General features: G+C 37.6%; 1 protein-coding gene across 1 annotated transcript; it reads left to right on the top strand.

The window, feature by feature from the left end:
* The first annotated feature begins 2,544 nt into the window (after window positions 1-2,544).
* LOC113276099 (rhamnogalacturonate lyase-like) lies at window positions 2,545-6,594 on the top strand. The gene is made up of 13 exons (XM_026525685.1): window positions 2,545-2,848; window positions 2,939-3,060; window positions 3,216-3,266; window positions 3,421-3,537; window positions 3,632-3,751; window positions 3,857-3,998; window positions 4,084-4,254; window positions 4,346-4,501; window positions 4,599-4,705; window positions 4,834-4,924; window positions 5,021-5,436; window positions 5,530-5,653; window positions 5,755-6,594. Exons 1-13 carry the CDS (start codon window positions 2,648-2,650, stop codon window positions 6,316-6,318), a joined length of 2,382 nt encoding a protein of 793 aa, XP_026381470.1. The 5' UTR covers window positions 2,545-2,647; the 3' UTR covers window positions 6,319-6,594.
* The last annotated feature ends 9,252 nt before the right edge of the window (window positions 6,595-15,846 follow it).

The following is a 15,846-nucleotide window of genomic DNA, read 5'->3' as shown; positions in this document are numbered from 1 at the left end:
GAAAATTTTTTACAGATCAAATCCTCGAACTATGATACCTAAACTTTTAGGATGTTCAATCTAAGCAAACCTAGTAAGGTAGTCGTTGATATAGTGGAGTGGTAAAGGAATTGTCAAGTTTGTTTCTATTTTTCAATCTCCTTTTTTTTTCAATCCATCTTCCAAATTTTCAATCTACGTTTTGGACACTAAGGATGATGTAATGTATTCCACTCATCACCACTAAGTTTATCATGGCCATAAGTACCATCATGAACTCAGCGAGAATGTCTCTGACTATGAATCAAAGCTTCCGGAGAAATCGACAAAAGATGAAGATCTCAGGTTATATGTGTTTGGTTCACATCATGATCCTGATGTTTCTATGCTCTCCGGTTGGTGTAGTTTTTTCTATATCCCGGGATGATGTTCTTTGTCTTTCTTGATTTTCAAGCATGATTTATCCGTTCATTTATAGTATTTGATTCTAATCCCTCTTTTCAATTTCAAATATACTCTATATTGGATGAAAAGATTAAGAAGTAATTGCAGCTGCGAGTAATAGGGGATTGGATCGGATTTTTGTTAGACTTATCTGGAATGTATCTAAAGGAAGACTATTGGTACAGTTTGTAAATAAAAGAAAAACCAAGTTTAAGTTGGTCATTTTCATGTTTAACAGATTTCTGTAACTGTCAATCTGGTCAATAACGGTCTTGGGACCCAAACTCTAATATAGAACTTTCTGGGACCCAAACGCGACACTGGTCACAAATTTGGGTCCCAAAATCAAAATATCCCTTATTATTATATGTCTTTGTAGTTCCTAGATGAACACTCGATATACATTTTATCGCATCATTAAGTTAGGAAGTAGAAGAGTTTCGACAATTTATGGATTATTTGGTTTTTGGTACTTGCATTTTATCCAACTTTAGCGTTTGGTCTAACATTTGTCCAACTTAGGATTTGGTACCTGGACTTCACGTTGACCTCTGTTGACCAGGTTAAGTCCAATTTTAATTTAAGAAAATTCAATAATTGTTTCGTTATTTATTTAAACCGATGATCCTAGGTAGGCGGACGACTGCAAATATCTCATTTTATATCATCTTCCTTCCCAAAACTAGCAACCATTTTCTTCCTTCCCATACATGAACAAACAAACTAAAAGAAAACAAAAAATCTTGTTCATCTTTACCGGCGCCATAGGTTCTGGAGGGTCTTCGTCGATCGAAGTGCTTCTGCAGGTGCTAAAGATATGAATATTACATGACAAGAATTAGGCTGTTTGTTGAATTAAAACACGATGGAGAGAGAGAGGGAAATAAGCATGGATGTTTAAAATGGAATCAGAAGGTTTAGGTTGCAATTGAAACTCGAATTGGAAGATAGGAATTGAATCAGGTGGGTGACGATGTGAAGATGAATTGTTTGCTCGAATGATTCTTTGCATTGATGTGACAAAATTAATCGGAAATGTGGTTTATTTTGACTTTGGACGATAAAGAATGGGGACGTGCCTAATCCCGTGCGAGAAATTGATCTTAAAGAGCAATATAGAATTATGGAGTATCGGGCCATTTCGATTTTTTTGCTCCAACATATATCCATCGTTGTTGGAATTCAAATGGCAGGTTCGATGTGAGGTTAATTCTACATGTGAGTTTGATGGGTCTTCTCCTAATTATTACCTTGAGGAGGAGGAGGAGGAGTTTTCAAAGTTGGTGTTGCTTATGAAAGGGATAAGAATGTCTTATATGATCCGAAAGAAATTACCATCGAAAGAATGTATGATGTATCACCACGGCAAAAAAGCAGCTCATGTCAATATATTGATTCGCTCTCTTGTGTTCAGTAATCAGTTAGATTGAACTTGGGTAGCTTTCAAGTTTAGGTAAGGTGTGGTCTGGTTGGGATCGAGGTTTAACAATTATCATTCATAAGGACTGAATTTGTTTGTTGCTGATGATATATGGAACTGAATCACGAAAGGGAAAGCACAGAAGGAAATGAAACAAGTGATAGGAGAGAAAATCAAATTGATCTCTGCCAACAATAAATCTTGCGCAAATGCTGTTTGACAAAATGCCTAAGTCATAGTTATAAAACTAGTTTTATTTATTTTATAAAAATAAATTAAATTCAGGTCAATGACGGTGAAGTAAGTCAACGTCTATTTCAAGTACCAACCACTAAGTTAGACAAATGTTAGACCAAACACTAATATTGGGCAAAATATAAGTACCAAAAACTAAATAACCCGCAATTTATTACCTTAATTTAGTAATAATCTGTTACTTCATAACAACAGTTTCCTTACCAGACTAATTAAGGGAGTTGGTACATGATCCATTCAATATCCATTGAAAGACTTTAAATTGAATTTTCGGTATTGGAAAATATGGACTACTTCGACAAATTTAGCAGTGCATATTAACCCGTTTCACAAATATAGTAGTGGTTATTATTAACCCGAAAATTTGTAACCAGACAAACACCGATGAACGAGGATGAAACCCAAATAGTTGAACACCTAACATTTATAAATTAATTTGTCTCCATCATTTCTTCCTTTCCATCTCTTTCCTCTCTGTTTTCTCAGTTTTTGATAGTTTTTTTTCCACATTGTTTTTGAAGAATAAAGTTTTGTGTACATGCAGCAACTATGCGCTACCACGGCCTAAGTTTTCATGCACCAGCAATAATGAATTGTTGCATGGAAACTTCTCGTTCATGCACATTGGTAACTTTACTACCATTGTTTTTGTTGGCAGTAATAAATAATTGTGCATCGATATCTTTTGCTGCCGCCGCCGCTGCTGGTGGTTCTGGAAATAGCGTTCAGTTGCATGTACACGATACACAAGTAATACGGATAAGCACACCATTTTTTTTCCCTCATGAAAATTGTTTCAAATTGATTTTTGATAAAAGTGTTGATGAATGAATTAATTAGGTGGTGATGGATAATGGGTTGGTGCAAGTAACTTTGTCCAGTCCTGCCGGAATCATCACTGGGATACAATATAATGGAATTGATAATTTGCTCGAAGCTCTCAATAAAGAAGATAACAGAGGGTAATTGTACACTGACAATTTCTTTTATGAGGATACAAATTAATTATTTAGTACTTTGGCACTCTGGGCAGACGTTTCAAATTTGACATGATTGACCAATTTTTTTTAATAGTTGACTATGAAGTTGACTTGTATTTGATTGAATGAATGTATAGGTATTGGGATCTCTATTCTACCCATCCAGGAGGAAAAGGAAACCAATTTGTGTAAGTTATTTGGAGCACATACTTTGCCTGTTTGTGATAGTTCAACAGCATTTTCACCAATTGCGTGAATTCATCTTCATTTGTAAGCTGTGCATAATAGTCCCCTTAGAGTAAAACTGTACCGGTGACTGATTAATTTAAGATAACAATGCAGGATAAAAGCAACAAATTTTAAAGTAATAACACAAAATGAAAACCAGGTTGAGATTTCCTTCTCAAAAAAATGGGATTCAACAAATAGTAAAGATGTTCCTCTCAACATTGACAAAAGGTATGTATTAACTAATAGTAATATTCATGAAGTAATTAGGCTAATATACAATTTTAGTACATGCAGCTGTAATATTTTTTTTTTTTTTTTGCAGATTTGTAATGCGTAAAGGACAAACAGGGTTCTACACATATGGAATTTATGAACATGTCCAAGGATGGCCAGCATTCAATCTTAATGGAACTAGGGTTGCCTTCAAGCTTCGAAAAGACAAGTACAAGATTAGAACTTCAAATTAATAGCATAAATATATACTTATTTAGAAGACAAAAACCATTGTATTCATTCATTTTCCTCTCTTTTGATTTTCGTACTGTAGGTTTCAGTACATGGCTGTAGGTAAAACAAGACAAAGAAAAATGCCAATGCCAGAAGATCGCTTACCACCGAGAGGAAAATTGCTGCAATTCAAAGAAGCTGCTCTTCTCGTGGATCCTGTCGACCCTGCAATGAAAGGCCAGGTATGCAACTAGGGGAACTACTGGCAGTTAGTTACATATGGAAAAATTCACGACAAATAATAAATGTACTGTTGTGCAATAATAGGTGGATGATAAGTACATGTACACAAGCAACTATGAAGACATAAAGGTTCATGGATGGGTTAGTTCGAACCCACTAGTGGGTTTTTGGCAAATTACAGCCAGCGATGAATATCGATCAGCAGGTCCTCTCAAGCAGGACCTTACCTCTCACGTCGGTCCTACCTCTCTCACTGTAAGTCCCTTCATCTTCCATAAAGATTTTGATACTAATTCAGCAGGCTTCATTTGTCTTCACAAAGTCGCTGAAAAATGTTTGATGTCAGGTGTTTCTTAGCTCGCACTATATTGGTCAGGATGGAGTACCCATATTCCAGGATGGGGAAGCATGGAAGAAAGTTTATGGTCCAGTTTTCATCTATCTTAATACCGGTCCTGCTGGTACAAAAGAAAGTGCATTATATGATGATGCCGAGAAACAAGTATTTCTTCTTCTCTAGTTGCGGTCTTATTAGTATATTGGATGAGTCATCTAAGTCTAGTTCTAACATCTACATGTTTCTCCTCCACTCTTTTCAGCTTCAACAAGAAACTAAGAACTGGCCATACAGTTTCCTAGGTTCCCCCGACTACCAGAAAGCGGATCAAAGAGGTTCAGTTCAAGGAAAATTGCTTGTCAGAGACGGGTATATCTTTTGACAAAAAAATATCATATATATAGAGAGACATGAATGCATATAGAAAGTGTATAGATATGTGAAACTGAATGATACATACAAGCGCAAAAAAAGTTTTGAGTTTCTTTTTCTTCCAGGGAAATAAACAAGGTAGATGTACCAGCTAAGGACGCTTATGTCGGATTAGCTTTACCAGGAGAAGTTGGGTCATGGCAGAGGGAATGCAAGGTCTACAGCAGTTAATCTAAACTGAAAAACTGTCCTTTTAACTTGTCCTCTATCAGACCAGCATCTAATTTAAAGATTGGTTTGAACTTTGTTTAGGGGTACCAATTTTGGACAAGAGCTGGTCCCGATGGCTTATTTACAATTAAGAATGTAGTGCCTGGCGACTATAACGTATATGCATGGGTTCCTGGTTTTATTGGAGATTACAAGTATGAGAAACTCGTTACAGTTAAGGCAGGAGGAGTCGTTACATTAGCTGAGGATCTTGTGTTTGAACCTCCAAGAAATGGCACTACATTATGGGAGATAGGTATCCCTGATAGAACTGCTGGTGAGTTCTTCGTTCCAGCAGTTGATCCACAATATGCCAATCCACTATACCTAAAGCAAGACACATGGAGACAATATGGGTTATGGGAACGTTATGGTGAAATTTATCCCAAAAACGATCTTGTTTATACAATTAATTCTAGCGATTACCGCAAGGATTGGTTCTATGCACACGTCACAAGGTAGGTATAAGTTTGCTTACACCCGGTCGCAGTTATTATGAGCAGACGTTTAAGAATGTTTAATTCTCAACAAGAGAAATATTTACACTGCAGGAAGGTAGGAACACAATTCAAATCTACAACATGGCAGGTTAAATTCAAGCTAGACGATATAGTCAAGACAGGGTCTTACATATTACGCATAGCAATTGCATCCTCAACTGGTGCTGAATTGCAGGTATGATTTCAGCTCACTAAATACACTATTCATTGTTGTCTTTCACTTCAATATTATTTATTGAAACCTAGTTTTCTATTTTCTTCTATTGGGGGTTCAAGGTTCGCTTTAACGATGCTACCACATTAACTCCTCACTTCACAACTGGAAGCTTATATAAGGATAACGCAATTGCTAGACATGGAATTCATGGTCTTTACTTGCTATTTAACGTTCAAGCGAAAACTGAGTGGCTTAGAAAAGGAGACAATACCATTTACTTTACACAAGCTAGAAGTGGTGGTCCCTTCCAAGGTATTATGTATGACTATGTTCGTCTTGAAGGACCAACTGCTGCACCAAAGCCAGTTCCAGTACCAAAGCCACAGCCACAGCCACAACCAAAACCAAAGCCCGTACCTGCACCTGGACCAGAAACAGATGCAGCACCAGAGCCCGCAGCAGGACCAGAGCCAGAAGAAGGACCAGAGCCGGCAGCAGGACCAGAACAAGAACCAAAACCAGAGCCGGCAAGTCCAGAGGCAGAGCCAGAACCAGAAGCACCAACTAGTCCCAATACAACTACACCAGCTAGCCCAGAACCTGAAAAGAAAAATGCGGCATCCCTATCGTCATATTCATGGACTGTTGCTGTTCTTGGTTTAGCCTTGTATTTTGTCAACTAATAGTTCAGTAACATCGCTCTAACTTGTGCTTTGGTGAATCGAATAGTCCACTTGTCAAATATCCATCAAACTTTGGCCTTCCTGCAACATGATATTCATTTTTTTCCTTGTAATTTTTTTGAGAGAAGATCGATGGATGTAAGTAAAATGATCCGTAGTATTCGGAATTGCTTTACTATCACATCGGTTTGTGGAAATGGAAACACATTAGATATAAAATCCATATATTTCTAAGAGTCTGGTGTGAACTAATAGGACTTCAAACGTGTTTTTGCTTACTTTTTCTTTTGTGGGTTTGTAGACAAGGTCCTATCTATGTATTTGACCTGTTCATCCAAACAGCTAGCCGTTAGTAAATACTCATAAACTAATTATGTTAGGTCGTCTTTGATTAAGTTTGTGTAATCATGTAATACTCTGGCAAGATATCCAGTTATCTTGAAAAATGACTGAATCTATGCAAACCTCACACCACAAACAGTATGTTATTTGGTATAATCGAAAGATATCCTACTTAAGTTTTCACATTCCTACTCATTTACAAGAGCACTGAAAATTCATTCAGGGTTGGATTCTCAAACATGGTCTCCACAATACAAACCCACGGTGAAAAAAACACGGAGAGACTTTATCATAAAAATCAAATGAAAGCAAGTGAGGCAAAGTCAGCAAAGGCAAACTTTGGGGCAGCACCGGTTGGGGGCAGCAAAAAAAAGGCATTCTCTAAGGGGTTTTTAGTCAGGATTTTATAGTTTTTCGACTAAATGTGATTAAGAGATGAAAGGGTCATAATACAAATAACGATTTAATGGGTCATTGGTAAATATTACAACTAACCGAAACAAAAGTTTTTCTGTTTACATCTCTTTTCTTCTTTCATGTTCCTGCGATCTAACTTAAACGCCTCTAGTTTCATGTTGAGTGAAATTACTCCACTAAGAGCAACTGTATTGGTGCGAGTATAACCAAAGATCAAAGAGGGAAAAAAAGACCAAATTTTGGGTTTAGTCTGGTGTGTGACGCTACGGTGGAAAGACTAAATTTGGTCAGACGTACATTATACATTCGCCTGGTGTGGGGCGTGGACTATACCAACGCCTGGTGTGGGACGGAGACTATACGTTCGCCCGGTGCAGAGATTCAAAAAGAAAAAAAAATAAAAAAAAATAAGAAAAATGGGGCGGAGGTATTAAGCCCGCTCCATGCCAATTTGAAAATTTTAAAGAGTGGGGCGGAGGTATAAACCACGCCCCACACAAAAGAAAAAAAACAGGCGTTCACTATACGTCTGCCTAGGGTGGGGCGTGGACTATACGTCCGCATGGTGGTGGGGCGTGGATTATATAAACGCCTGATTATATCTGGGTTTGGTCTTGATCGCCGACCAAATTTGGACTGAATTTTAATCTTTGATCAAATTTTGATCGATGGTCCGTCTCACTACGCCTATCCAGTGGACCAAATATTTGGGTTTAGTCATCCATCGTGGACGCTCTAATGAGTAGAACAAATTATTATACATGTAGTACAATTATAAGACTGCAATCAGTGATTTTGCATCAAAAAATGTAAGAAGTACTTTGAATATCTGATGGATATTACATAAAAAATTGTAAGGAGTGATTTTGGATTTAAGCAGTTTTTGTTGCATTAAATCATATATTAATATTGTTGAACCTGGAGTCATTCCTTTATCATCAACGTATCGATGATTGACTTGTTGCTGAAAATTAAGGTCTCATTTTACTTTAGAAAAACCATTTCTAAATGATGCTAACATATTTGAGAGTCCGCTAGCGTTACACGTAAACATATAGGTTGAATTAGTGATGTTAAGTTTTGTTTCTTGATGAAATAGTTACTTCTTTTGAGTTATCATGGAGTTTTGTTTCTTGATAAAATAGTTACTTCTTTTGTTTCTTGATAAAATCGTTTTTTTTTCCTCTCTCCTCTCCTCTCTCCCTCTCTTTCTCCCCCCTCTTTCTATCTCCTCAACCTAGTCGCCTCCTCCTCTCAGCGGATTTCATTTAAATCTTCGCTCTGTTTCTTTCTCAGTTGATTTGGGGTTCTAATTTTATAGCTGCAGCTGCAGATCTGGGTTCTTTTGGGTTTCTATGATGGCTTTCATTCATCAAGTTTAGTGATGCTGTGCTTTTCTTCTACATCCAATTTTACTTCTTTTCTGCATCATAATCTGTCAAGACCCTGTGTAAATCTTTCCTAACTCTTTTGAGCGGTTTCAATGGTGGTTGATCGTTGTGAGATTTGAAGATGGTGATGCAGATCATGGTGGAAGAGATGCAGTTTCTGTAGTTGTTCTGGTGCTGTTTTGTTGGTTTCTTGACAACCCATTTATTATTCATCATCTTTTTCGATCAACATCAATGGAAATCACTGATTTCATCTATTTGAGGTACATGTTTACAATTGAAAGAAGTGGCGACGATTTCTTTTTGGTGGCTTGGTCATGAAACATGACTAGTGGTAGATTTGTGCAAGGATTCCGGCAATGGCGGCTGATTTAGGGTGCAGTCAAGGTGTCGTTAGGGTTTCCAACTAGGGTTTTCAATTGGGGTTTTCCTTGGGCTCTCTTGGGCCTAGAGTTTTCCATTGCTTTTGGGGTTTCATCCATTTCGTGGGATAGGGCGTTTCTTATCACTGTTGTCTAAATTTTATTAGACGTGGGTAAATGTAGTTATTTGGTGTGAGGGTTTCTTACATGTCTAATGTAAGAAGCATTTCTTAATTGGGAGTTTGTACCTTGTACTTACTATTTCGTTAATACAAAACTTTTCTTTACCGAGCAAAAAAAAAAAAAAAGATAAAATAGTTACTTCTTTTGAGTTATCATCGGGTAGAGCCTTTCCTTTGGTTGGCCATGTGCGTGGCTTTCCATTTCACCAATATACATATAGGATTCATGGAAGATCAGTATTACATATTAGTTTATTCAAACTTGTGGTTTTGTCACAACTGATAACCATTTGAAAACTTGGGCCTTAAGCAATGGGTCAAAAATAGAGACGGATTTATGTGGTATTGGTTACTTGTATGTGGTATTGGTTACTTGGGGCGCAAATTCATGGGGCAACAATTTTGGTTTTTTCTTGGGGCAGCAAAACCTCGGGGTCGGCCCTGATTCAATGGAGGGGGCATAAGCCTAGACCTCCAACTACAAAAGAGAAATGATTATTTGAATATATCCCAACTAACTTATCATCTTCTTATCTACACATTAACCCTTTCACACAAGTGGAAATTAGACAAATATCCCTCTTTTTAATGGGCATGCACAAATGCCCTTAACAAACTTCACAAATACCCCTCTGGAGATAATTGAAATTTTGATTAAAAGTTTAATATCAAGAATTCCATATTTAACCTTCCACTTCTTCTTCTCTATTTCTAATAACACAGAAGATAAATCCACATCGCCTACGTTGCTCCCACCATCACCATCTTCATTGCTCCCATCACCACCACCATCTTGATCGCCTCCACCACAACTAGTAGCACTACTCTGTCACGTCTGCCATCACTATCAACAGATCTATCAAATTAGTTTGGTTTTTTTTTTTTTGTGGATGGAAAATGGGGCTTATAGATTGTGAAGCATCGATTTAAGTCGATCCCAATTCAAAAATGTAAGTAGATAACCTAAATTCATCATATCTTACTTAACTCCATATAATCGATTTGATTTTTGTGTTGATTCGATTTAATTTTGCTATTGATTCATCCCTGGAGTTGATATGGGTGTTGATTTTGGTGTTGATTTGACTTGATTTTGATTTATTTTTAGGTTTTGATTTTCAGTATATCTTCTTAATTTGTAAAGGCCGAGATTTTCTTGTGTTGCTGATAAAACCATCAGAAAGGGTTCTCATGCATTGTTGATAAAAGGGAAACAAGTGTATTAGTTTATCGATTATGGGTTATTATGAGATCAACTACTATTTTGCATTATTAGTTTATCAATACTTTCAGGTTTCTGTATTTTTCTAACCATAATGTTGTTCAGGAAATTACATAATTTGTTCAGTACTTGAGATCTCAACTTCTAATCGGACTAGCAGGGACACATGAGGACCAACAAGAATTGTTCTGCTGGGAGCGAAGAAGGGTATTCAAATCATCGCTCAAAAATATCGCTCCTCCCTCTCTCCTCTTTTTTGTCCGTTTCTAAACCTTAAAGCCGCCTGAACCTATCTTCCCAGATCGGCTCCATAGGAGCAGATCTGGGTAGATCAATAACCTCTTGATATTTTTATCTATCTACTCTTTTTGATTTCTCCTTAGATGTTTGATCTTGCCTCTTTGAAACATTTTATTTTCTGTATTTTAGGTCTTAAATCTCAGGTTAACTTTGGGTATTATTCATGGATTTTTTCTGTTTCTCTGGGTTGGGGTTGTGTACTGACGGTGTTCTAGAGGAGAAAAATGGGTTGTTTCTCAAGAGTCTCATCTTCAATCACTGCAACAGCAACATCTCCATCAACATCAACGGCAACAACTCCGACTACAATGGCTACTATTTCAACAGCAACTGCTAAAAACATTGCATCAACAATGGCATCAACAGACACAGAGACACCTTTCCAGATTCCGACCGATTTCGACCGATTCATATTGTTACAGAAATCAGATGGCATTTTAATTTAGTGTGTTACTTTAGATTAGATAGCTTAATTTTCATTCAAAACCTTGAGGAATGGTCGGATCTCTTGAAGATCCTAACACAACTACTTTGTGTAGAGGTGTTACTTTGTTTGGTTTTGTTCAGAAAAAAACTAACAAGGTCATTTAAACAAATCCTATTACCTTATTCTTGGTTTATTGGAAATAGTATGGATGTGGTTGGAATTGAAGAATCAGCCAGTTTGATGGAATGGAAAAGTCTGATGGGATTGGAATCAAAGCGTTGTTGTAACATCCGCTGTTATTTATCTGTCAAAAAATGACCAGAAAAATCCATGTAATGATCCGGATCTTGAATCTGTGTTAATGTAACCTTTGAGGTTTATCCTCTTTTATATAAAAAAAAAAACAAATCATGGTGGTGGTGGTAATTTTCTGCTTTGACAGATAAACTTCTAATTAACATGAGCATTAACTTGGATAATGACTATAAACACTAGAAACACATATATTATAGTTGGAACTGACCAAATTTGATGCATTTTTCACTTTTGTCTAAATACGGAAATGATCATTAATAAAGGACGGACCACATGGTAGTAATCGAGTAATGTTTTCTCTTTGGTTCACATTTGAAATCAGAGAGCTTTCTCATTGATACCACTAAAATAGGTGTGGATCTCATGTTTGCTGAGAAATAAAGTTGTCGGGAGATAAAGTATAACGTTTTATAGGGACCAATTACTTTATATATATACTAGGTATCACCCGGCCTACGGCCGGGCTCAACCTTTTTGTTATTTGTCGGAGTAGTAGACTATGTTAAGTTAAGAAGCTAACGTATACAATGCCACATACTGTTAATTGTTGCATAACCCAAAGAGAATAGTGTGTTCGTATTACAAATCCAGGAACTAATTCTCATTGTATAATTACACCTGGACAATGCCACATATTGTTGGCTGCGAATAAGGGTGCACAGGAACCGAGCCGGATCGACGGACCGAACCGGAACCGATGGAACCGTACCTGATTTTGGACCGAACCGAGGTACAAGGTACAAGTACCGGTCCCAAAAATAGGAACCGAGCTCTGGGGGTACAGGTACACGGTCCAACACATGAACCGTCTCGTAACGGACCGAAGTCCCGAATAATTCTGACCGTTAGATTTAGGGGATAAGGGATCTGTCTCAGCCATTGGATTAATAGGGGGTATATAAGCTCACATTATTAGATTAGGGTTTCAGTTCCCTTAGTTTTTTCTCGCCTCTTCTCAGTACTTCTCTCTGAGAAGGAGAAGAAATTCTCCCCTTCTTCTGATCTTCATCTTCTCTGTTAACCTTCAATCAAACGATTAAAAGTTCAAACCGTATTACTTCGTCTGTCTCTTCGTTTTTAATTCCGGTGTGAAGAAAATTAGAAGAACAATTCCAGTGGTAAGTAATTTTTAATTTTTTGATTTTAATTTTTGTATGCATGTCTGTGAATCTGTGATTGAGATTAACGGATTTTTGTTTTCTCTAGCGAGTAGCGGCTTAAAGGATTTTCTTCATCTCCCACCAAACCTTCATAGCGAGTAGCGGCTTAAAGGATTCACTGCAATCACCGTAAGATCTTTTTCTTCTTCATATGGATGTTGTTTCTTTCACACTTCTGAAACTAAATCTAGGCTTTTAGTGTTCTGTCACATTTTTGGATGATTTTTTTTGCTTTTAGATCTTTGATTGATGAGCAGTAGTTTAGCCGTGAAGATGGAAATGCTATTCTAAAGCTAGGGTTACCTAAAAATTTCTGTAATAGACTAATAGTTGTTTTTTAGTTTTGTGAATGCTGATAAAATGTTAACATGGGTGTTGAATTTGACTCTGAGTATTTAGTTTACCATTTTTTTGATTGAGTTAGTTTAAAGGCTATTGATGAATGTTTTTGAACAGTTATTATGAATCATACTTGAAATAGAAAGCTAAATTGTTCACTTCCAGAGGTATTTGTATGGATTTTCACAAGTAATTAGATAACCAGTTCACAGAACCTTGTGTAGCCCAGTTTCCTCAAACATCTTGCTTTTTGATCTTTCAATTGGAACTATCATGAATTTATAAGCAATGAGTTGCCAAAATTTTTAGTCAATTTCTTTAACATTTTGATCAAATCAACTCTTCTGAAGTATATATAAACACATAATATACATGCAATGATCAAGTATACAACTACCATTGAGGATCCAACAACTGTATCTGTGGCAGTGGTAGGTGTAGCAGTTGTAGGTGTAGGAGTTGTAGTATCTGAAAGCGAGTCTTAAGTCCTTGTAGAAGCTCTTTATCTACAAGGACAGTTGAGGCATTGCTTTGCACACAAAGCTGGCTAAGGAAGCCAATACAACTTGATCTTCTATCTGATTACATACCAGATGATGATGTTGAAATTGAAGAAGGTAACTGGTAACATATTACATTATTACTTGTGTTTGGCAGTAATAGATATAGTCTAATGGTTACTAACTGCTATTATTATTTTTTTGCAGCGTTACTTGGTCCTATCAACAATGATGACACCACAAGTGCTGCTGACATGGATTAGAAGATCAATATTCAAGGCTACTGCAGCACTGCTAGACTGCTAGTTGTTCTTTTATCAGATTTTCTCATTTTCAAGACTTAGTGTGTGTCTGTGACTACTGCTACTTCTTTTTTAAGATTTTCAAGACATTGTTTGTTTGGTTTGCTATTAATATTGCTACTTATTAGTTGTTGCTTTGAGATATTGAAAAATAGGTAAAAAAAGTAAAAAACAGGGCAGTAGATTTCTGTTTTTTTTCCCCCCCTGAAATGGAACCGGAACCGGTACCGGTACCGACCGGAACCGAGGTACTCGGTACCGAAGGGTGTAAGGTACAGGTACTCGGTCTCGGCAAGAACCGAGCCGAACCGTACCGTGTGCACCCTTAGCTGCGAATCCTTGTAGTATTATTACTCTTACAAACGTTAATTTTCCGTTTGTGAACCCTTCGTTAACTTTCCATTTGTGAAGATTCACCATTTTCCAAAACTTCGTAACCTGTGTATGACGAAGACATTGGTATCAAGGACTGTGTTGTGCTCTAAGACTTGAATACAATGTCTTCAGTTCATGGACCGTGCGTTAGTTCTCTTGGGAAAGAAAAGTATAAACATGTAACTTCAGTCCAAAGCTCATGTTAAATTGATCCGCTCCTTAATACCTTGCAGAGTGTAGTTGCTAAAAATCTAACAACCACACCCACTTTGAATCCAACACTTAAGATGAAGATATACTAACAAGTAAGAGAAGAAGTGCATCAAAGTAAATATGAACACAGGGTTTTTACGTGGTTCGGCCATTAATGATGTCTACATCTACGGATTTTCACTATGATCGGAAATGTTACATATAAAATCCATTAAAAGGGATTGGAGTTCTAGTTGAGCTCTAAGTTGTAGGAGGCAGAAAATGGATCCCTACAAACACATCTCTCTTTCCCTTATAAAGGGGTAGGGATGTACACGAGTTACAATAATGCTCTTAGTGCTGACTAGTTAGGATAAGAGCTAGCAAGGTCTTATTTTCTACAAACAATTGTATCTAACTAAGCTACTTCTGCCTAGATTTCTCGACACGTGTCCGTTACATATTTTCTGCTCCTACATTTATGCCCCTTTTCTTGAGGTTTGTTCGAAGAGCAATCCTTAAGAAAATACTGCGTCCGCACTGTTGTTGATGTTTTTCATTCGGTACCTTCACTTCGGGTGTTGGCTTGATGATGATTCTCTGTGCGTTATCCAAACTGGTTGTTACTGGACTATCAATTTGTAGCAACTTGGGCTTTTCGTTGTGTTGCGAGCTGTCTGAATCTGATCTTATGAGTATATGCCTCCCGACTAGGCGTTTCACTGTTCCGATCTTCTTGTACTTCCCGATTGGTTCATATGTTGATGTCGCGCGCTTATTTCCTCTTTGCTCGGCTCTGGATTTTCTCAATATTGTAGATGAGTTCTAATTGTGCGATGAGGTAGATGATCGGCTCGGATTCAAGTAACTCGTCTTGTAAGAAATGTCCACCTTGGATTGTTTGAAATTTTTGGATATACCTCGGGCTCGGTTTAAGGTTGGATCTGGAGTTCAAATTCCTGGATGGTAGTAGTTCTCTTCGGGAAATATGTTTTAACACTTGTTCAAGATGGTGCTGGTGTCTGGAATGTCTTAACGGGTTGAATTCGAAACAACTGAATACAGATGGTTCCTGATTCGAGGAGACTATTCAACTGTGTCTAACTTGGGTGATAAGCTCTTTTGGTGCTGCTGACTATCGCTTCAACGTTGCATTCTTGTTGGGAAATTCTGATGTTGGGTCGCTCTCCTCGGTTTTAATTGGCTTCCTTTTCCGATACGAGTTTGGTGGTGTTTGACTCTGTTGTGGATCCTTTGTTGGGGAGAGTTGATGACTTAGCGGGGCATCAGATGTATTTTGCAGTGAGCTTTATGGCTTTACATTGTTGCTGAAGAAACTGAGCAGAAGATTATAATTGCGTCTGCAGTATGCATACTTGCCCCAATTCTTATGCGAAGTTTCAAAGCAACTCTTGGTTCAAAGGTTGCTGACTGTTGTCGTCGTGCCGTGATATTCCTTGTGACTCCGCTATCGTTGGATCGTACTGGCTGGTCTCCGCTAACAATTGTGGATCACAGCTTTTGCCCCGAACTATCTGTCTCCCTTGGTAATCATTGGAGCTTCCTTTAAAATGACTTGCTAGTCTTTTCCGACAGCACTCCCGGACTGATTGTTCCCGAGGTAGTCTGGTCATGCCTTCTTCATTTTCGAAGCTATTGCGATCACGCCTTGGTGGTCAATGCTCAAACTTTTCCTGGTTCG

The sequence above is a fragment of the Papaver somniferum genome, chromosome 4, assembly GCF_003573695.1.
Source record: "Papaver somniferum cultivar HN1 chromosome 4, ASM357369v1, whole genome shotgun sequence".
Lineage (NCBI taxonomy): Eukaryota > Viridiplantae > Streptophyta > Magnoliopsida > Ranunculales > Papaveraceae > Papaver > Papaver somniferum.
This window is presented reverse-complemented; position numbering and strand designations above follow the sequence as displayed.

Coding starts and splice junctions, on each gene's coding strand:
- LOC113276099 (XM_026525685.1), top strand. CDS start 2,648: ATGCGCTACCACGGCCTAAGTTTTCATGCACCAGCAATAATGAATTGT. Junction 3,267..3,420: donor GGAAAAGGAAACCAATTTGT/GTAAGTTATTTG, acceptor ATAACAATGCAG/GATAAAAGCAACAAATTTTA. Junction 5,437..5,529: donor TTCTATGCACACGTCACAAG/GTAGGTATAAGT, acceptor TTTACACTGCAG/GAAGGTAGGAACACAATTCA.